Source organism: Ailuropoda melanoleuca, chromosome 1 (assembly GCF_002007445.2).
Source record: "Ailuropoda melanoleuca isolate Jingjing chromosome 1, ASM200744v2, whole genome shotgun sequence".
NCBI lineage: Eukaryota > Metazoa > Chordata > Mammalia > Carnivora > Ursidae > Ailuropoda > Ailuropoda melanoleuca.
Window position 1 is genome coordinate 128,425,703 of NC_048218.1, and position 22,795 is coordinate 128,448,497.

The following is a 22,795-nucleotide window of genomic DNA, read 5'->3' on the forward strand; positions in this document are numbered from 1 at the left end:
TGTCTCGCTGGCTGTCTCTCTCTGTCAAATAAATAAATAAAATCTTAAAAAAGAAGGGGGGGGAATAAAATGGGCATCTAATTCAGATGTTTAAAAGAATAGCACTAAGGGACATGGAAACATAGAAAAGATAAAACAGCAGCATCCCGAAGTGAATTTATAAGAAGAAAAAACAAATAGTGAAATACAGAAAGAAATCATTATAGTATGATATTTTTAATGGAGACCACTATTAAATGTAATAGATTCAAAAATTTTGTTAAATGAACTTTTTTGAGAGGCACCTGGGTGGCTCAGTCAGTTAGGCTTCTGCCTTCAGCTCAGGTCAAGATCGAGCCCAGCATTGGCATCGGGCTCCTTGCTCAGCAGGGAGTCTGCTTCTCCCTCTGCCTTTGCCCCTCCCCCTGCTTGTGAGCACGCATGAGCTCCCTCTCTCTCAAATAATTTTTTGAAATTGAGGAAGAAATTTTAAAGGCAAATGTTTTTTATTTATTTTAGAGAGAGAATGCACGCGGGTGGTGAAGCAGAGGGAGAGGGTGGGAGAGAACCTCCAGCAGACTGTGTGACGGGCACGGAGCCCAACACAGAGCTCAGTCTCTCGACCCTGAGATCATGACCTGAGCCAAAACCAAGAGTCAGATGCTTAACTGACTGAGCCACCCAAGCATCCTTAAATAGGAAGAAATTTTAAAAGTTAGGAAAGAATTACCTCCTGAAAAAAAATGTTTTTAGGGGCACACTTGGCTGGCTCAGTTGGAAGAGCATGCAGTTCTTGATCTTGGGGGTTGTGAGTCTGAGCTCCACGGTGGATATAGAGATTACTTAAAATAAATAAATTAACTTTAAAAAATAATCATAGCAACTTGAATTTAACAGCACATTAAAAGAATAATACCCACAGACAGGTAGGATTTCTCTCGGGAATCTAACTTAGGAAATGTATTAATATAGCTAAATCTATAGTTTAGATAATATGTGATTTCCTAAATAGTGAAAATGTATAAAACAATTTAATAGCCATTCTTTTTTGATAAATAGAACTTTGCAGAGAAATACGGTTAATTTCCTACTTTGGTAAGCATTTCAGACCCACAGCCAACAAATTTAACCATGTGGTTAGTGATATTACCATTAAAATCCATGGGAGAAGTTAACCTGCCTATTATTTTTTATGCTATTTTAGGAGTATGGTTTAGTGAATTAAGATATTAAATAAGAGAATTAATGGAAAGAAAAAAAGAAATAAATTATTTGTAGGTAATACAGGCTCTACCTAGAAAATGAAAAAAAGGTTGAGTCAAGTGGCTAGATGCAGGAGAAATATCAAAAATGATAGTTTTTGGAAGTCACCATCAAATTTGTTAGGAGTGTATAATCATTTTAAAGATGATCCAGGGCAAGAATAGGTAATCAGAAACAAACCCTGATTAAATTTACTATGATAAAAGAGGCATCATCACTGGAGAAGGGAAGGATTATTAGATGTTATTAGCACTTCGAAAAATGAGAGGGTTAGATATTAACTTGAATATGTTAAAATTCTAAAAAAAATTTAAAGACTTTTTTAAATTTTTCAGTTCTAACCACAGAAAATATTAATGAAACTACAAAATATATTGTTGAGTATGATGAAGTACCTTATACGTTTTTAAGTACTGAAAAAAATTATAAAGGAAATGATCAGTAAATATAAATGAAAATGACTGATACATATATTGTACATATATAAATTTTGTAACTGTACATATATATGACATATGTACATATACATTATTTTTATATATGTAAAACTTCTATTTTGAGGATTTTTTTCCCCATCATTTAGGGTTCCCATTAAGTTAGCTGGCAGTGAAAATCTCACATCTCAAGAAGTAGAAGTTTTACGTATGTATAAATAATGTATATATATATTGTGAATATATATGTAGATATGTATAATGTATATATATGATACATATCACAAGGAAAATGACAACAGTATTCATAGAAAAAGCATTTTAGAAACAAATACAGTAGGTAATCACTTTTTAAATCTGAGGTATTAAGAAAATTGAGTTTTGCTGAGCAGGAATAGAACAGGGAATTTAGGGGTCTCAGTTTTTCCATTGTAAAATTTAAAATGTGACTAGATAATCTCTAACATCCCTTCTAGTTCTAAAATTTTTTTTTTTAAGATTTTTTAAAAATTTTTTATTTGAGAGAGTGAGTGAGCGAAAGAGCATGAGCAGGGGGAGAGCAGAGGGAGAAAGAGAAGCACACTCCCCACTGAGCAGGGAGCCCGACATGGGGCTCAATTCGGAGACTCCAGGATCATGACCTGAGCTGAAATCAAGAGTCAAGACGCTTAACTGGCTGAGCCACCCGGGCGCCCCAGATTATACTTAGTTTTAAAAAAAAATTTTTGGGGGGGGCAAGTTTCTTTTCTATATATCCCCCACAAACATCACAAGCTATTTATTACTTAGTGTTACATGAGATAAAGGTTTTGGGTTTTTTTTTAAGATCTTATTTATTTATTTGACAGAGAGAGCACAAGCAAGGGGAGTGACAGGCAAGGGAGAGGGAGAAACGGGCTCCCTGCTCAGCAGGGAGCCCGACATGGGGCTTAACTGCCTGATTCCCCCAGGCGCCCCCATGAGATAAAGGTTTTAAGTAATACATGATGTAAAACAAAAGAATGTTTTAAAACAAGTGATCACTTCCTTTAAACTTGTAACTTCTGTTTAGAATCTTTTTGGCAAATATAAAAGTGCTGTTATTAATACAGAGAAGAATGCTGTTAAGAGTCATCAATAAGATTTTTTAAAAACAATTTCCTTGCCTGAAGTGTTTGCTACAAGGGTCTTAGCTCAATTATTTTGTCACTGTGCCTTGTTAACTCTTACTCATTTGCTTGGAATTACCTCCTGTCTTCCACTCACCTGGACCAAATTCACCCATCTTTCAAAGTCATTTTTACTTCTTGTGTACTGTTTTTTTTTTTTTTTAAAGATTTTATTTATTTATTCGACAGAGACAGCCAGCGAGAGAGGGAACACAAGCAGGGGGAGTGGGAGAGGAAGAAGCAGGCTCCTAGCAGAGGAGCCTGATGCGGGGCTCGATCCCAGAACGCCGGGATCACGCCCTGAGCCGAAGGCAGACGCTTAACCGCTGTGCCACCCAGGCGCCCCTTGTGTACTGTTTTCCATAGTGGCTCTATGAATTTACAATCCTACCAGGGTGCCTGGGTGGCTCAGTCAGTTAAGCGTCTGCCTTTGGCTCAGGTCATGATCCCAGGGTCCTGGGATGAGCCCCACGTTGGGCTCTCTGATCAGTGGGGAACCTGCTTCTCCCTCTCCCGGTTGCTCGTGCTCTCTTTCTCTCTCTCAAATAAATAAATGAAGTCTTAAAAAATAATTTACAATCCTTCCAACAGTGCATGAAGTTTCCCTTTTCTCTGCATTCTTACCAAATCTTAGTTCTTGTCTTTTTGGTAATAGCCATTCTGACTGGTGTGAGCTCGTTGTGGTTTTGAATTGCATTTCTCTGATGATTAGTGATACTGAGCATCATTTCCTGTGTCTGTTGGCCATCCATATGTCCTCTTAGAAAAATGTTTATTCAGGTTCTCTGCCCATTTTTTAATAGAATTATTTGAGGGTTTTTTGGTGTTCAGTTCTAGGAGTTCTTTATGTTTTGGATACTAACCCCTTATCAGATACATTATTTGCAAATATCTTCTCCCATTCAGTAGGTTGCCTTTTTAGGCTGTTATGTTTACATTTTATTTGTGTCAAAGTATTTTTTTTATTTCCTCTGTGATTTCCTCTTTGACCCATTGATTGTTTAGTAGCATGTTGTTTAGCCTCCACATGGTTTTTTTTTTTTTTTTAAAGATTTTATTTATTTATTCGACAGAGATAGAGACAGCCAGTGAGAGAGGGAACACAAGCAGGGGGAGTGGGAGAGGAAGAAGCAGGCTCCCAGTGGAGGAGCCCGATGTGGGGCTCAATCCCATAACGCCGGGATCACGCCCTGAGCCGAAGGCAGACACTTAACCGCTGCGCTACCCAGGCGCCCCTAGCCTCCACATGTTTGTTTTTTTCCTGTGTTTTTTTTCTGTAATTGATTTCTAGTTTCATGCCATTGTGGTTATAATAGATGCTCGGTATAATTTCTGTGTTCTTAAATTGATTGAGACTTAATGGCCTAACACGTGATCTATGTTGGAGAATGTTCCATGTGCACTTGAGAAGAAGTGTATTCTGCCAGGGTTGGGTGGTGGTCTGTTTGTTAAGTATATCTGGTCTAATGTGTTGTCAAAGCCAGTGTTCCCTTACTAATTTTCTGTTTGGATAATTTGTCTATTGCTGTAAGTGGGGATTAAAGGCCCCTATGATTATTGTGTAATTACTGTCGATTTCTTTTTAAAACCAGTAATTTTTTTAATATATATTTAGGTGCTCCTCTGTTGGGTATATAGATATTTACAATTGTTATATCCTCTCATTGGATCGATCTCTTTAAGTAAAGCCTTGTTTTGTCTGTAGTAACAGTTTTTGTTTTAACGTCAATTTTATCTGACATAGTGTTGCTACCTCAATTTTTTTTTCCACTTCTATTTGCGTGGTATATTTTTTTCAATCCCTTCACTTTCAGTCTGTGTGCGTCTTTACAGCTGAAATGAGTCTCTTGTAGGCAGCATATAGGTGGGTCTTGATGTTGTTTTTAAAGACTATTTATTTGTGGGGTGCCTGGGTGGCTCAGTCGTTAAGCGTCTGCCTTCGGCTCAGGGCGTGATCCTGGCGTTCTGGGATCGAGCCTCACATCAGGCTCCTCCTCTGGGAGCCTGCTTCTTCCTCTCCCACTCCCCTGCTGTGTTCCCTCTCTCGCTGGCTGTCTCTCTGTCAAATAGATAAAATCTTTAAAAAGAAAAAAAGACTATTTGAGAGAGAGAGAGAGAACGCACAGAGGGAGAGGGTGCACAGAGGGAGAGGGTGCGGGGGAAGCAGACTCCCCCCCCTGAGCAGAGAGCCTGATGTGGGGCTTGATAGCAGGACCTGAGGCAAAGGCAGATGCTTAACCAACTGCGCCACCCAGGTGCCCCAGTGGATCTTGTTATTTTATCCATTCAGTCACACTGTGTCTTTTTTGAAGCATTTAGACCATTTACATTTTAAGAGGTTATTAATAGTATGTACTTACTGCCATTTTGCCAATTGCTTCCTGGGTTGGGTTTGGTTTTGTGGTGAGGTTTTGTTTGTTTTGGGGGGGAAGGTGTAGTTCTGCTTCTTTATTCCACTCATACTGTCTTCCCTCATGATGTGATGACTTTCTTTAGAGTTAGGCTTGGATTCCTTTTTCGTTTTTTGTTTTTTTTGTATCTATTAACAGGGTTTTGGTTTGTGGTTACCCTGAGGTTCCTATTATGACATCCTGTGTATATAATCGTAGTCTTTGTTAAGTTGATGGTTGCTTAAGTTCAGACACATTTTAAAAGCACTCCTTTTTTACTCCCCCATGTGTTTTATGTATTATGTTGTCATATTTTACAACTTTTTACCTTGTGTTATCTGTTGACTGATTTTTCTGCGTAACAATTGATTTCACTACTTTTGTCCTTTTACCTTCATACTTCACTACTTTGTCCTTTTACCTTCATACTGGCTTTATGGTTATCTGTCTTCACTGTATGTTTGCTTTTATCAATGATGTTTTGTTTTCACCATTTTCTTCCAGTTATGGCCTATTCTTTTCACTTAAAGAATTCCCTTTAACATTTCTTGCAAGGCTGGCTTAGTGGTGATGGACTTCTTCAACTTTTGTTTGTCTTGCAGACTCTTTATCTCTCCTTTCATTCTGAATGATAACCTTGCTCAGTACAGTATTCTTGGTTGTAGGTTTTTTCCCAGCACTTTGAGTATATCATGCTACTTTCTTCTGAGCTGCAAAATTTCTGCTGAAAAATCATCCTTATCGAGTTCCCCTTGTAACTGTTTCCTTTTCTCTCGATGCTTTTAAGATTCCCTGTTTATCTTTAATTTTTGCTATTTAAATTATTATGCATTGGCGTAGACCTTCTTTGTTTCATTCTCCCTTTGTGGGACTCCCTTTGTGTTCTAGAGCTGGATATCTGTTTCCTTGCAGGTTGGAGAGATTTTCAGCCGTTATTTCTTCAGATAAGCTTTCTGCCCCTATCTCTGGCCTTCTGTGACCCCTGTAATGCAGATGTTCTTATACTTGATGCTGTTGCAGAGGTCCCTTAACATATCATTTTTTAAAAATTTTTTAAAGATTGATTGATTGATTTATCAGAATGAGAGAGAGAAAGCACAAGCAGGGGGAGTGGCAGGCAGAGGGAGAAGCAGGCTCCTTGCTGAGCAGAGCCGGATTAGGACTCGATTCCAGGACCCTGGGATCAAGACCTGAGCCGAAGGCAGATGCTTAACCAACTGAACCACCCAGGTGTCCCACATAGCCTCATTTTTTAAATTCATTTTTTTTTCTTTTTGCTCTTTGGCTTGGTTGCTTCCCGTTACCCTGTCCTCCTGATCACTGATCCATTCTTCTGCATCCTCTAATCTGGCATTAATTCCCTCTAGTTTGTTTTTCATATTTTCTCTCTCTTTGTTGAAGTACTCACTGAATCATGCACTCTTCCCTCCAATCCAGTGAATATTGTTATAACCATTACTTTGAGCCTTTATCAGGTTGAATGCTTATTTCCATTTTGTTTAGTAGTTCTTTTTTCTTGGATTTTGTTTTGAACTTTCATTTGGATCATATTCCTGTCTCCTCAGTTTGTGTGACTCTCTGTGTGTCTGTATTAGGTAAGTCATCTCCCTCTCTTGTCCTTGAAAGTAGTGGCCTTATGTAAAATGTGTCCTGTGGTGCCCGGTAGTGCATTTCCCCCACCCTGGTCACCAGGCCCAGGCCCTCCCAGAATATTTTGTGTGGGGGCTGCATGCACCCTCCTGATGTAGACTGCTCCAAGCCTACTGTGGGTGCAGTGGTAGACCCGGCTTGCCCCCAGCACAGCTGGTTTAGAGGTCAAGCTACAAGTGTTGCAGGTGTGCTGGTGGATGGAGCTGCCCTCCCTCCTTTATCCACAATTGGTTTGGAGAAGCACTGGTTCTGACTGAGGCTCCCTACCAGGTGTGGTGGGATGGGAGCCACTTGGAATGGGCACCTTTGGGTGGGGGGTTCTACAGGGGACCATGGGGTGGGGCAAGTAGTGTTAGCAAGGTAGATGGAGAGTGTCACAACTGGCTTCCACCAGCATCAGGGCAGTAAGGCTGAAGGAGGACAGGGAAAAATGGCACCTGCCCACACTTCTCTTTCTAGAGAAAGTTCCTGCAGATTCCTCTGGCACATGCCCTATAATTAGTCAATAAATCCCTGTCACACATGACGCACGTACTTTTCAAATTGCTCCCTCTGTGCTGGGTCTCAGAATGAGTGATACAGTGCACTGGCCCTTTAAAAGCAGAGTCTCAGTATAGCCTTCCAACTCCTGGAGTGGAGCCCCACTGATTTTCAAAGCTAGATGTTATGGGAGCTCCTCTTCCCTGTGTGAAACTCCAGGGCAAGGGTGCCCAGTAGGGGCTTGATCCCCCACTCCTCAGGGAGGACCTCTGCACCTGTGATATCCTTCCTTCAGCCCCAGTGGGTTGCCACACTGGGGATTTGGTTCCAGACTACATCTCTTCCTCTTTTTGCCTGTCAGTGTGGCTTTTTCTTTACCTCTTCAGCTCTGGAGAAGCTGTTCTGTTGGTCTTCAGGGCCTTCTCAGAGTGAGTTGCACTGTATGTAGTTGCAGTCTTGGTAGGTTCGTGGGCGTAGATGAGCTCAGGGTCCTCCTACACGGCCATCTTCCGAAGCTCCTCATCTTTATTTTTAGTTTTGATGCATAAAGTGACAAATTGTCTAAATCTGGCTTGTTTTGTAGATAAAGCAATGGTTTTAAAACATCACCCAGACAAACGGAAAGCAGCTGGTGAACCAATAAAAGAAGGAGATAATGACTACTTCACTTGCATAACTAAAGGTAAGAAAATACTTTGGAGTCAGGAATTTCTAATAGTGATGATTATTTATTAAGTGCTGGGAATGGATTTCTAGTGTATATTCTGTAGTTAACTATACCATGACATTTGAAAACATTTTCAGTTATATCTGGTTGTTTCTGATAAACTGCCCCAGAGCCTCACTACAACAAAGTGAGGTTCTCCCAACCAGCAGCGTCCGCAGTACCTGGCAGCTTTTCGGGAACGCAGCAGCTTGGCCCCCACCCCAGGTCTGCTGACACAGTCTGCATTTTAATGAGATCATCAGGTGATTCTTAGGAGAAGCTCATCCTAGAGTTAATTCATCGTAAGTGTTATGTCTAATAAGAATACTAATTTCTCCATTTCATATACTTTGTAGGACTAAATTGTTCCTTAGATGTTTTGATAATTTAAATCCAAAAATTGATTATATCCTGCTATGGACCCAAAGACAGTTGATTGCTGTTTACATAGCCGTGTTTTCATTAAGCAAAATTAATATAGGTTGTTGCTGTTTCTAAATGTGTCCTTAAATGTGATTTTACTCCCAACTCGGGGCTTGAATGCACGACCCCGAGGTCAAGACCTGAGCTGAGATCAAGAGTCGGGTGCTTAACCAACTGAGCCACCCAGGTGCCCCTAATTTTACATTTTGGTGGTAAAATTTTAAAATTGCATACACACCTTTCAAACTTACTCTCTTTGGCCCATTCTTACACAGTGCTCAAGATGCTAAAGATTCTTTGATTTTTTTTTACAACCTTGGAATCTAATGGTTAGTTTTCTATGTCTTTTTCCTCGGAGTCATGCATTCTTAAGGGTTGACTAACCATTGTTTTGTTATGTGCCTTCCAGAAGAGATTGTGAAGGAAATTGTGAAGTGAAATTATATCCCAGTAGTGCTGGAGGTGCCATTACCCAGATTCAGTCTCTTCCTGCCCACAAGCACACAAAATTTTTAAATATGAAAAATAACTTTTTAAAGAAGGGGATTTTTTTTTTCCTCACAGGAAAAAAATGTAGAGTCATGGTAATTTGACCTTACCATTTTTTCCTCAGCGTATGAAATGTTATCTGATCCAGTGAAAAGACGGGCATTCAACAGTGTAGATCCTACTTTTGATAACTCAGTTCCTTCTAAAAGTGAAGCAAAGGACAATTTCTTCGAAGTGTTTTCCCCAGTGTTTGAAAGGAATTCTAGGTGAGTTAAGGCACCCCCTTGTGATTGTAATGCTATATCGGCTTGCTGCATGTGCTTCCGGACGGCGGCGTCTTTCCTCTGCTCAAGAGTTTTTGCTCTCTTCCTCCTTCTCTACAGAGTTGAGCTCCTCGGGTGAACGTACTGCTCTTAATTTATTTTGCTCTCTGAACAGAAGTTCTGCCTTTCCATGGCGAGATTCCTTTACACCTCATGGGATGTTTTTCTTTTAGATTTCCTTTGTGGGGAAAGAACAATAGCTGACTTTATGTAGTATGATATTATTACTTAGGTGACGGTAATTTCCCATTCTTTTGCTTCCCCTTTACTAATGTGCATGTACTCTATTTGGCCCCTTATCATTTGAGAAAGCTTTTGTTCTTTCTGAACTGAGCTGTTTCTTGAAGCATTTCATCATCAGAAGGTTCTCTGACAAAGGATGATCTAACTTTAATGTTAGTGTATATGTAATTTATTTCATTAAAGTCAGTTTTTAAATAGTATATATCAATATTCTACATTTTTTGCTTCCATCTGCACTGGAAGGTTTCCTTAGAGCACAGCGTGGCTGCGCACCGGCATCGCCTGGAGAGCTTGAAGAGCTCCTGAGGGCTGTGTGCCGCCCGGAGAGATTGTGCTTTAGCTGTGATTTCGATTTAATGAGCTTGGAATGTCTGTCGGCTTTTAAATACCCAGGTGACCCTAGTGTGCAGTCAGGTTTGAGGCCTACTTCATTGGCTTAGTGCAGCTTAATATTTTCTCCACCCATTCTCATTTTTGTTTTGTCATAGTGTTGAAGGTGGTAAAAACAAAATAGTGTAATATATTCTGTTGTGGAATGGTTTCCTAGAGTGGAAAACATGGGTCAGTAACAGCCTCAGGATCCTTTCAGAGATGATGGGTGAGGTGTTGAACTGAGAAGTCTGACTCATGGGGGGGTGGTCATGGTGACGATGGGGTGCGAGTCATCTCTCTGAAGTAACATTTTTTAAACATCTGGGCCTACAGGTTGTTTCTGTACTGGCTGTTTAGAGGCAGAGTTTAGGTTGTTTCTGTACTGGCTGTTTCTGTACTGGCTGTTTAGAGGCAGGAGTGTGCCTGGGCGAGGCGGCTAGCGCCTGATTTTCCTATCCAGTGTGGCAGCTGCTAATTCATGGAGCTGAAGACCACCTGACGAGAACACTGTGTCATTTTCTTCCCAACCCCGTCAACCCTTGTCCTCTCGCGCTGCACCTGCATTGTTCAATACCCCACTGCGGATCTTCCAGCACCATCTCTTAGTCGTAGGGAAGAGAGATCATAGGGGCTTGGTAAAAATGGTTTTTTAATAAATTAGCTTGTCTGTTGACCGTTACACAAAATTTTAAACTGAATTTTTCTCTTATAATATTTCAGATGGTCAAATAAAAAAAATGTCCCTAAACTTGGTGATATGAATTCATCATTTGAAGATGTAGATGCATTTTATTCTTTCTGGTAAGTGAATACACTGTTTCTATGATGCTGCCGATTTTTAAAAAGGATAATTATTCAATACTTGCTCGTTCATAAATTAACTGAAGGATAGAATCACAGAACCTTTTCTGAACAAAAGCACTCTATTCAGAAATAATCATAGGGGCGCCTGGGTGGCACAGCGGTTAAGCATCTGCCTTCGGCTCAGGGCGTGATCCCGGCGTTATGGGATCGAGCCCCACATCAGGCTCTTCCGCTATGAGCCTGCTTCTTCTTCTCCCACTCCCCCTGCTTGTGTTCCCTCTCTCGCTGGCTTGTCTCTATCTCTATCGAATAAATAAATAAAATCTTTAAAAAAAAAAAAAAAGAATACTATATTGGTAAAAAAAAAAAGGAAATTAAGGAGCCATTTGATTTCAATAAAAATAAATACCTTTTCATTTGTCTTGCTAATAAAAATACTTGAATACATGAAGGAGGCAGTGCTGCTTTGTCTCTGTAACTAATACACTAATGTTTAATAAACACAATATTCATGGGCAATTCATAATTGTGCTATCTCTTCTCCTTAAGTATCTGGTAAATGAAAACATAAGATAAATGTGAAACAAAAATATCCAAATTTAGCTGGACCAGTTGTAGTTGCTTTTTCCCTTCAGGTGATAAAAATCAGAGATGCAGTAGCCGCTTTGAGGGTTCCCTTAAGACTTGACAGACTAGGACAGGTGAAGGTAGGGAAAACTTTAACAAGTCCCAGGCAAGAGAGAAAGCTAATGGAGATTGCAGGGAGCTGTGATTTTAAGTTAGGCGTAATTAATGTACTTCTAGATTTTCATACCAAATAGTGTCATTTAAGAAAGAGGAAGAAGCATCGTGTTCGTTCCACCAGTGGGGGGTGGGGATCTACTAAGACAAACTCATCCACTTGCCATTAATGTTTCTTAGAATTACGTGCATGTAACTTAATTTTAAAAGGAAGATTTTTTTCATTTATTTTGGCTTAATTTTGTTTTTATTTATATTAGGTATAATTTTGATTCTTGGAGAGAATTTTCTTACTTAGATGAAGAAGAAAAAGAAAAAGCAGAATGGTATGTATGTAAGTCACTAATAAAGGAAGACAGTTATTTGGTTCCCTTTTGTGATGTTGTATAAATATACTGCATATATTTTCTTAAGTAATTTTCTTTGTGTATCCTTTTTTGAGTTTTTTAGTAGTATTTTGAAATCCCATCTCACAAGTTAAACTAGATGAGGCCAAATCAATAGTTGGTTATGATACGCTTAAGAAATTGCCAAGAAATATAATTGTCACAAAAGCTCAATTCAGCAAACTATTTTTCTTCTGTTTGCTTAACTGGTTTTAGTTTTCCACATGTGCATAGGGAAATGCTTTTGACATGAATATGCGCACCAAAAAATCAACCGAAATTAAGTAGAATCACCCTTTAACTAATGTTATAGTGACATGGCATTTTAACCTTCTCAGACATTATTTACATATAAACTTATAAAATATTACATTTTCCAGTGATACCATCTATAATCAATAGTTTATTTGCAATATTTTCTATTTAATAGTCGTGATGAGAGGAGATGGATTGAAAAGCAGAACAGAGCAACAAGGGCACAAAGAAAAAAAGAAGAAATGAATAGAATAAGAACATTAGTTGGTAAGCATAACTGATACTTTTTAAAAGGTTCTTCAATTAAATATTGGAAGTTGAAAAAGTTAACTTTTTTTTTTCTGGTAGACAATGCGTATAGCTGTGATCCAAGAATAAAAAAATTTAAGGAAGAAGAAAAAGCCAAAAAAGAAGCAGAAAAGAAAGCAAAGGCAGAAGCAAAACGGAAGGAGCAAGAAGCTAAAGAAAAAGTAAGATGACAAAGCTGGATTTTAAGTGTTCATAAAATCTTTAATCCTCAGATATATTTAAAAAGCTATCATTTTGAGGGGCGCCTTGGTGGCTCAGCTCAGTTGGTTAAGCATCCGGCTCTTGATCTCAGGGTCATGAGTTCAAGTCCTGTGTTGGACTGTAGGCTGGGTATGGAGCCTCCTTTAAAAAAACAAAATGAAACAAAACAACTATAATCTTGTAGTAGAGAATTAGGTGCTACATGAATGAATCTTGATACTTTGGTACCATTGATACTTACAGGCATATTCCTTGCAGCAAATTTTTATTTTTTTTAAATTTATTTATTTATTTTTTAAGATTTTATTTATTTATTTGACAGAGAGACAGCCAGCGAGAGAGGGAACACAAGCAGGGGGAGTGGGAGAGGAAGAAGCAGGCTTCCAGCAGAGGAGCCTGATGTGGGGTTCGATCCCAGGACTCTGGGATCACGCCCTGAGCCGAAGGCAGGCGCTTAACGACTGAGCCACCCAGGTGCCCCTGCAGCAAATTTTTATTAAGCAAAAACATATATATTCCTTTAATACTATGTTTATTTCTAATGTGCCTGTTTTACATTTCTACTAAATGTAGAACTGTACCAGCTGCTTTTCTCAGTTTAACCTTCAGTCTTCAATAAATTGACATGTGCCCTTTTTTCCTAATTTATTTAAAGGTTGAATTTTTTGAATAAGATTATAGACATTTAGAAATCCGAATTTTCTTACTAAAATGATTTTATTTTCCATTATTAAAGCAAAGACAAGCTGAATTAGAAGCTGCTCGGTTAGCTAAAGAAAAAGAAGAGGAGGAAGTTAGACAACAGGCATTATTGGCAAAGAAGGAAAAAGATATCCAGAAGAAAGCCATTAAGAAGGAAAGGCAAAAACTTCGAAACTCATGCAAGGTACGTCAGACTGTGTGAGAACCAACGCTAGATAACAAATCCAATTGCTGATTAAACTTAATATTTCTTTTCTTATATTATACATATATAATTAAACTGTTATATACATTTTATCTCATTTAAACATCTTAAATGCTTCTAAATTCACTTTTTAAAAAATTTCATGTGTGCATATTTCAGCATGCAAATGTGGTAATTGGTTTTTTGACATAAACATGCTATTTTCAAACCTAACAAAAAAAAAACCTTNTTTTAAAAAATTTCATGTGTGCATATTTCAGCATGCAAATGTGGTAATTGGTTTTTTGACATAAACATGCTACTTTCAAACCTAACAAAAAAAAAACCTTGCTCAGGGGCGCCTGGGTGGCACAGTCGTTAAGCGTCCGCCTTTGGCTCAGGGCGTGATCCCAGCGTTCTGGGATCGAGCCCCACATCAGGCTCTTCCGCTAGGAGCCTGCTTCTTCCTCTCCCACTCCCCCTGCTTGTGTTCCCTCNAAAAAAAAAAAAAAAACCCTTGCTCAGTATTCTGATAGTCCATATTTATCTCTTTGATTATCCCTACAATGTCTTTGTATGGGTGGTTTATTCAAATTAGGATCTAAATAGGATCATTCCAAAGGCTTCTGTTGTGTGTCTCCCAGTTGTCTGTAACAGATCCCCCCACCATCACCATCTCCTCTCCTTCTCTCATTGCCATTCATTTGTTGCAAAAACTNTCCCTCTCTTGCTGGCTGTCTCTATCTCTGTCAAATAAATAAATAAAATCTTAAAAAAAAAAAAAAAAACCCTTGCTCAGTATTCTGATAGTCCATATTTATCTCTTTGATTATCCCTACAATGTCTTTGTATGGGTGGTTTATTCAAATTAGGATCTAAATAGGATCATTCCAAAGGCTTCTGTTGTGTGTCTCCCAGTTGTCTGTAACAGATCCCCCCCACCATCACCATCTCCTCTCCTTCTCTCATTGCCATTCATTTGTTGCAAAAACCAGATCATTTGTTCTTATAATGTCCCTTGGTTTGGTTTTGGCTGGTTACTTCCTTAATGGTGTAAAATCAATATTTATCTTAGAAGAAGTTCTTTTGGAAGTTAAACTTGGGTTCTTTTTAAGAATCTGAAAGGTTTCATTTTTATCAAAATGGATATCATTTGGGGGAGTACTGGTAGCTTGCATTCAGATAGTTTTCACTGAAAAAGACTAACCAAAAAACCCCGGAAGTATTCAAATGTAGTTTTGTCTAAGAGCTGTTCTTAACATTTGAAGCTGGTAGAGTCAGGGACCAGTATTGTTCCTTATCAAATAGCACTGAATGAATAAATTAATGAACTGCCAAGCTGTAGGGAGAGATTGCCATACAGTATTGTATACCATACCGTTGAGTTAAATCCAGCACCCATAAATGCTTTCTATGTGCAGAAACATTCTCTTCATGTCATTGTCCAGAGGCCCTAGATATTGGATCTATATTTTAATATATGCCATTCTGAATCTTCAGTTAATATAATGTAATTGAAATTAACCTGCCCCATCAGCAGGCTTTGAAGGAGGTTTAACCAAAATACAAGCACAGGTGGTCTCTTCAGGCTTTTGGTCTGTAAGAGGAAACAAAATAGAAAACAATGAAGTCTTTTCCTCAGATTTCACCCAGAAAATTGTTTTGAGAAGGATGCATTTTATCGTAGTGATAAAGAGTTGGGGCTGAGAGCAAGCTGCTTGGGTTTGAAGTCATTCTCTATTAGACACTTATTGCTGTGGGCTCTCAGGTTACTTCAACCCCTTTGTGCCCCAGTTTCCTCACCTATACAGTGGCTGAAAGAGTACCTATTAATAGAATTGTGAAGTTTAAATGAGATCATTCACATATAGTACTTAGCACATTGGGCATGTAATGAGAGATCCGCAAAAACTCTAAAAGACCAGTTAGAAAGCTTGAATAGTTCTTAGAGATGTTGCATAAATGAGGGTAAATGTTCTGGCATTAGGTAACTGTTTTATTGCTCCTCTCCAGGATGAGTTATTATTCATTTATCAGATATCTGGCGAGCACTTGCTATGTGCTAAGCAGTTACAATTGATGTAGATATAATGATGATATGGTCCTTGCCTTCCAGAAATATGGTTAATGGTGGAGAATTAAAAGTAAACACTTTAAGATGAGTACTAGCAAGAGAGGTACCAAAAACGTAGTCAAGGAAGGCTTCCTGGATCTGGTAGGGTTTAACCAGTTGAAACAGTGTATGCATGAGATGAAAGATGAGAGAGGTCAGGGAGCAGGGAAGGAAGGCAGAGATCCAGGAAGCGCAGGTTAAATGAGCCAGAGGCAGCTGTGAAGAGGTAAGGAGCTGGGTCTTGAAGGACGTTACATGTCTTGTTAGTTCATACCTGCTACTGAGTTGGTTGGTTTCAGTCAGGATGATGAGAGAATACCAGAGGCAGAGACAGTCGGGAGTCTTTTGCCATAATCCCAATGAGAGAGAGTATTGTGCCTTTAACTGAGAGAGGGTGGGAATAGAAAAGGTGGAGGAAATGAACCGTGTTTGGGAGGTAGGAGAGACTGCTGCCTGTGTGTCACTGATTGTATGTTGGAGGTGGTTAGTAAAGGAGGATTTATGTATGTTCTGGTTTCCTGCATGGGGCACTGGGTGGATGATGGTATAATTCAGTGAAATAGAAAACAAAGAAGAAAAAGCTGAAAGGAAATGATGAGTTCAGAACTGTTTACTGCCATTTCCACCTGCTCCAGTTGACTTCAGTTTAGGGCATGTTGAGCACATGAGATGCTCAGATGGAAATTCTGAGTGGGTGGTTGGCTGTACAAGTCTGGAGTTCAAGAGTGAGATCACTAAAGTCTTCTCTGTCTCAGTGCCACTAGGAACCATGTGAGTAGATCACCCAGAGAGGGTTAAGAGGGAGGAGGGTGGAGGATGCAAACACCCTAGTTAAGGTACTGAGAGAGGAAGAGAGCCTGGGAAGGAGCGACCCAGACCGGTAGGAAGAAAATCAGTAGTGCTTTTGGACACTAGGGAAGGGTCAGCAGTAAAGCAGCACTGGGACCTTAGTGAGAGCCAGAGTGCGTGGATTAAGAACATTAATTAATGTCTCCATTAAGGAATGGGAGACATTGCACAATTGTTAGTTAATCATAATTTTTCTTATACCCCCTGTTCTTAACACATTACATTATCTTTAATTACACATTTATTTTTTTTTAAAGGTTTTATTCATCTTNTTTTTTTTTTTTTTTTTTTTTTTTTTTTTGGAACAGAGAGAGAGACAGAGGGAACACCAGGAAGAGTAGGAGAGGGAGAAAGCAGGCTTCCCGCTGAGCGGGGAGCCCGATGTGGGGCTCGATCCCAGGACCCAGCCACCCCTGTAATTGCACATTTAAAGCACAAAGAAAGAACAGGCAGCCCAACAAAGGGAATTTTGAGTCATCGTACAGAATTTGATTCTTAAGTGGTTCTCTGGGGAATCATTCTTTTATAACATCCAGAGATCGATCTTTCACGCCATCACCTTTTTTCTGACTCCCCATCTTCTTGGTAATGGCTCTTTATTGCCAACGGGTCAGGGAGGGCCTGGGGGCATGGCTGTTAATGTTCAGAAGGCCGTACACTCACCTCAGGAATCTCTCGAGGACTTAATATGTTGCAGTTGTGTTTATGGACATATTCTTCAGTGTCAGTAGATAAAAGATAAAAATATTTGTGTTTGTGCTTCTAGACCTGGAATCACTTCTCTGACAATGAGGCAGAGCGGGTTAAAATGATGGAAGAAGTGGAAAAACTTTGTGATCGGCTTGAACTAGCAAGGTATAGCTATAGGAGTGCTGGTGAAGTCTTGTCTTGGGCTTAGGATAAAGTTTCATCCCCTTTTTTCCTTTAGCTTACAGTGCTTGAATGAAACACTCACATCATCTACAAAAGAAGTAGGAAAGGCTGCTCTGGAAAAACAGGTAATAGAACACATCACTTCTACCTTTATTTAGCATTTAATTCTGCTTACAGTGTTGCTTTCACCTCAGTATTTCCCTACCTCACTTGTAAGGTACGAATAAGGGCAAGGAATCTCATTTCTCTTTGTGTCCTCCAGTATGTTTTGCTGCCAGTAAGTGCTGTTGTTACTTTAAATTGGATTTAGTCTGTAAAGTTGTTACTGTGTAACATGTATTTGATTTGGGGTATCTATAGCATATTAATCGTTTTTCAAAGTCAGTTAGAAAAAATAATTGTTTTGACTATTCCTTGAGCATCTTTGTAGGATAGTAACATTGAGAACCAAAAGAAATCTTTGTTCTGTCTAGTGTACACCTTTTATTTTACAGATGAGGAAGCAGGCCCAGAAATTCAATTCAGTGTAACAAGTATTAGTACCTACAATATATAGCACTGTGCCTAGGTAGTTTGGAAAAATGCCTCATGCTCTTGCTGCCTCAAGGAGTTCAGGAACAGTTACGCTGAAGAGAAGAGGCCTGAGGACTGGAAGATGGAGGGTCTGAAAGTTCCCAGTGCAGGGCAGAGTGGTCAGGGAAGGCTCAGTGAAGGGTATGAGCCAGCCTTGAAGGGATGGACAGTGCTAAGACGAAGGTCAGAGGAAAGTATGAACCCTAACATATAGGTAGGAGCAGCAAGGGGGAGAAGTGGGAGATGAAGACGGTTAGGAAAAGTAGAGCCAAATTAAGCGGGTTTTTAATTCTGTGATGACTATTTTCCATTACTGCAGATGTTTGAGTAGCAAAGGGTTGATGTACTTTCAGTCTGGTTTTTGTTGGCGGGACGCGCCAGAGAAGTGTGACTAGTTCTAAGACTCTCACTGGAAGGACTTGGGCTGTGAGGGATGATGGCAGTCACTGGAATCGCTGGCTCTGGGTGACTGGTTCTGAGGGCTGGAAGGGGGGAAATGAGTCACAGATGACCCCTAGAGAGCTGTTGACAGAAGCAACAAGGCCAAGTAAAGGTTTTCTTGTTTTTTGCTTGTGCATGTTTGAAGGTAGACTGGAAGTAACAGTGTAAAGGGTGGAACTTCAGGATGAAACGCTGGCCACTATCTATGCCTTTACCTTTTGGTGGAGAATAAACGAGGTTATCTTCTGAAAGAGTGGCTTTGAGCTTAAAGAGAGGTTTGAAATGGCCCTTATGTGCGAATAACCCAGTGACTGTAGACTTGACAAGTCGTGTCCAAGGCAAATAGAAGTCACAGGACGTGAATACAAGGCAGGTCAGGCCGAGGGTGGTTCTTGGTGCCTGGAGGCCAGAGTGAGGCAAAGCCAGAGTGAAAACCTGATGGCCGGTTTCGGGGCTGGCCTGGGAGGCCTGTAGGGCATTGTCAGGAGGATGCTGAGAAGTGAGAACCACAGAGCCCAGCCAGAGAGGGAGTGTAGCAAGATGTTTTAAGTCCCTGACTTACCCGTGATATTTGTGTAGATAGAAGAAATAAATGAGCAAATTAGAAAAGAGAAAGAGGAAGCTGAGGCTCGAATGCGCCAAGCATCCAGGAATGCAGAGAAATCAACTGGTGGCAGTGGAAATGGCAGTAAAAACTGGTCAGAAGATGATCTGCAATTACTGATTAAAGCTGTGAACCTCTTCCCTGCTGGAACAAATTCAAGGTACTGGTTTTAATGAAACTTTTTTTTAAAGATTTTATTTATTCATGAAAGCACAAGCAGAGGGAGACGGAAAAGCAGGCTCCCTCTTCAGCGGAGAGCATGATGGACGTGGGGCTTGATCCCAGGACCCTGGGACCATGACCTGAGCCGAAGGCAGACCCTTAACCGACTGAGCCACCAGGCGCCCCTAATGAAACTTCTCTTGAGCACATATTAGAGCCTAGGGAAAATGCAGACAACACCCAAATAGCATTGGTTGCAGCAGAAACTTCCAGGGTTATGCCTGAGTCTAGACAGACTCCTTCCACTGAATTCAGTGCCACAGTAGGAAGTGTGAAAAGCAGAGTGCATTTTGAACCTACGGGATTTTGCACTTTCACCAACACATGTACAGGAGGATGCTTCACTGATTTCTCAGGAAATTAAATTTTATGACACATAAACCTTGACTCTCACGCTGGCCTACTCCATCATGGCTTGTCCTGGGAACTAGATCGCGTTCAAGTTTCTCTTAGTCTTAATCCTTCTTGATTCCCACCTCGAACCAAAACTTACTGCAGGTCTGAATTTAGAACTCAAGAAGCTTTTAAGATCCAGCCTCCCTCTTTCTATAGATGGGGAAACTAAAACTCTGCAGAATCTCTCTTTACGTATGGTCTTATTACTCTTGGTTTGTACACAGAAATCGTTAAGGTTTTTATAGACTTGAAACCAAGATTATGTACAATTGGTTTAAACATACAGAATGCAAAAGCTATAGTCCAGGTAAGAGTAATGAGACCACCAGCAGAGCTAATTCTGTAGATATTCTAGCTAACCCCAAGCATTACAAATGGAAGATTCATTCTTTTATTTGGGCATTTTACCCTCTAACTTACATCACTGTCTCTAGATGGGAAGTTATCGCGAATTACATGAACATACACTCTTCTTCTGGAGTCAAGAGAACTGCCAAAGATGTTATTGGCAAAGCAAAAAGTCTTCAAAAACTTGGTGAGCAAATCAATTTGCTACATTGAATACGTATTTTTAAAATAATCTGTGCAGTTTAATGAAAGACTAAATGAGATGATCTGTGATATATTTCTTTTTTCATTTCTCAGACCCTCATCAAAAAGACGACATAAACAAAAAGGCTTTTGATAAATTTAAAAAAGAACATGGAGTGGTACCTCAAGCAGACAACGCAACACCTTCAGAACGATTTGAAGGTAATGAGATCGTTTTTCTTTAGAAAATGCTAGGCATGTCCTCACACTGACAGACAAGACCCGGGGTCTATGGTCAGAATAACTGGAAAATAAAGGGTTTTTCGCAGACTAGAAGGTGGAAAGGAAGCATTTCTAGGACCGTCCTAGACTGACCTCACTGACACCACTGAGAAGTACAGTTCTTCCATTTCAGATGCGTTAGGGGAGGGGCGGGCTTTGTTTTGTTGACCAGACTTTACAAATCAGTATTAAAGGATATTGGGCCAGTTGAAATTTGAATGAGGTCTATAGACCAGATAATAGTATTTTATCAAGGTTAATTTCCTGATTTTGAAAAATACACTATAATTATGTCCTTATTTTTAAGGAAAAGTTAAGGAGTAAAGGGCATCGTGTCTACAACTTTACATGGTTCAGAATAAATTATGTCTGTTAACGTACAGAGAAAAAACAGGCGTGGTAAAAATGTTCAGATTTGGGGAACCTGGGGAGCATGTACAGGGATTCTTCATTTCAAAATAAAACTTAGTTAAAACCTGTTACGGTGCTCACATTGTCCTGGGTGTTCTTCCCTGGACCAGTGTGTTTCAAATGCAAACTGTGACCCACAGATGGGTCATGAACAGAAAATATCAGAGAGCATTACACCTCTTACATAAGTGGTATCATTTGTAAAACTTGTCCATGTGTACATTTGGGGTGGGAACTTTTTTTCTGTGAGTGGCTCACAACAAAGGTGGGAAAAGTCATATTTCACTTGATGCATTTGTGAGCCATCAATCGATTCTCCCCTAAACTAATCTTGGGATATGCCTTCCAAATTACAGTTCCAAATATATGTTTTGGTATTAACTAACTCTATTTGATAACCTGTCAAATGATTTGATAACCTGTCAAACCTGTCCTCGAAGTCCCACGTTTCCTGTATTCTTAATCTGGTTTATTATCCCAAAATTTCCAGTATGAAAATAGTAAAGAGGCTTATGCTATAAAGACCAAAAAATCCTACTGTCGTTGCAAAAATCATTGGGGGTGATTTTGGTTTTTTTGGTCTAGGCTGGGTATTATTTAGGCTCTTTTAAGGTTAAGTAACAAAGGGAAGTTCCAGGACACTTGGAGGGCACTTCTAAAGGCTTTACTTTCCTGCTCCTTGTGTCCTTCATCTTTTTTCCAAGAGAGGAAATGAATTCAGTCTATGGTGTTAAATGTGGGCCTGAGACCAATGAAACGAAATTCCACTAAGGGCTTCCTGGAATTTAAAAGCTGACTTCAGCTTTTTAACCATTTAACATTTTTGTTTTGTTTGTGATGTGTAATCTTTACATCCTTAGGAAGACCTACATTTGTTTCTGATAGTGTGTGAGAGGTCTTGTCAAGCACAAAGGAGTTAGTTTAATAGAGGTTCTTACTAGCATTAGCTCCACAGGAATTTAGTTGATGGATGTCAGAAATGCCACACTGGAACACACAATCCGATGCCCCTAGAGCACTGAAATCTTAGGCACTTGGCTTAATTTTGTTAGGCTCTTTCCTCCAGTGTAGAAAGAGAATGTTTTTCAGGGTCTCACCCACCTGAAAGTCTGAGGCAGCTCTCGTACGATTTGTGATTGTGTTTTTCAGCCAGCCAGTCTGGTGAGGACAGTGTTAGGTTGTAGGAGATTAGCAACATAAGGCAGGTATTTCTGACTATGCTTAAAACAAAAAACCTCTGAGATATTTGGGGGGATGTGAGGAGTTTTAAGTTTCTTCTCTCATTTAGTACTTTAGAGATTTTCATGTGTTTCATCTCTAAGTTTATTCAGAATTACCACAGCTTTGAATGGCCACTGACCAAGATAACCGTGCACCAAGACTCTTCCGGGAGGGCGCTGCAACAGAATTTTCTATCAGGGTAAGATTTTTCAAATACAAATCTTTCTTAAACAGGTCCATGCACAGATTTCACCCCTTGGACAACAGAGGAACAGAAGCTTTTGGAACAAGCCTTAAAAACGTACCCAGTAAATACACCTGAAAGATGGGAAAAAATAGCAGCAGCAGTGCCTGGCCGCACAAAGAAGGACTGCATGAAGCGATACAAGGTGAGCCATGTTTCGAGTCCATTACCGTTTCACCTGAGCGGCTTTCTAGCTCTGGCACTTAGCACACATCAGCCTCGTCAGTGGTGTCTTAATGACAGACTTACCCTGAGTGTTTTGCATACGTGCACAAAGCCAGTGCTAGGAAAGTCCTAGCATGCCAGCTCTGACCTCTTTGCCAACCCCTTTCTGCCTTCCTAGGAACTTGTCGAGATGGTAAAAGCAAAGAAAGCTGCTCAAGAGCAGGTGCTGAATGCAAGTAGAGCCAAGAAATGACTTATGACAATCTTTGTTGTGTGTGCATTTTTATAATAAAACTGAAAATATGTACAAATTTTCATTCTTAAAATTATAGTGGTAATTTGAAAGTGTGCTGATCTACCGTTCAGTGTGGTGGTCTTATCCTTTCAA

General features: G+C 39.8%; 1 protein-coding gene across 2 annotated transcripts in view; it reads left to right on the forward strand.

The window, feature by feature from the left end:
* Positions 1-22,727, forward strand: part of DNAJC2 (DnaJ heat shock protein family (Hsp40) member C2) — a 34,205-nt gene extending 11,478 nt beyond the window's left edge. For both annotated transcript variants that reach the window (XM_034666831.1, XM_034666838.1), the window contains exons 4-17: positions 7,928-8,026; positions 9,087-9,228; positions 10,621-10,701; positions 11,706-11,771; positions 12,262-12,353; positions 12,435-12,556; positions 13,333-13,482; positions 17,211-17,299; positions 17,373-17,442; positions 18,911-19,095; positions 19,988-20,088; positions 20,199-20,306; positions 22,233-22,387; positions 22,586-22,727. In XM_034666831.1, the coding sequence (XP_034522722.1) occupies positions 7,928-8,026; positions 9,087-9,228; positions 10,621-10,701; positions 11,706-11,771; positions 12,262-12,353; positions 12,435-12,556; positions 13,333-13,482; positions 17,211-17,299; positions 17,373-17,442; positions 18,911-19,095; positions 19,988-20,088; positions 20,199-20,306; positions 22,233-22,387; positions 22,586-22,660 (1,535 nt within the window). In that variant the 3' untranslated portion in view covers positions 22,661-22,727. The remainder of the gene's footprint in view (positions 1-7,927; positions 8,027-9,086; positions 9,229-10,620; positions 10,702-11,705; positions 11,772-12,261; positions 12,354-12,434; positions 12,557-13,332; positions 13,483-17,210; positions 17,300-17,372; positions 17,443-18,910; positions 19,096-19,987; positions 20,089-20,198; positions 20,307-22,232; positions 22,388-22,585) is intronic.
* The last annotated feature ends 68 nt before the right edge of the window (positions 22,728-22,795 follow it).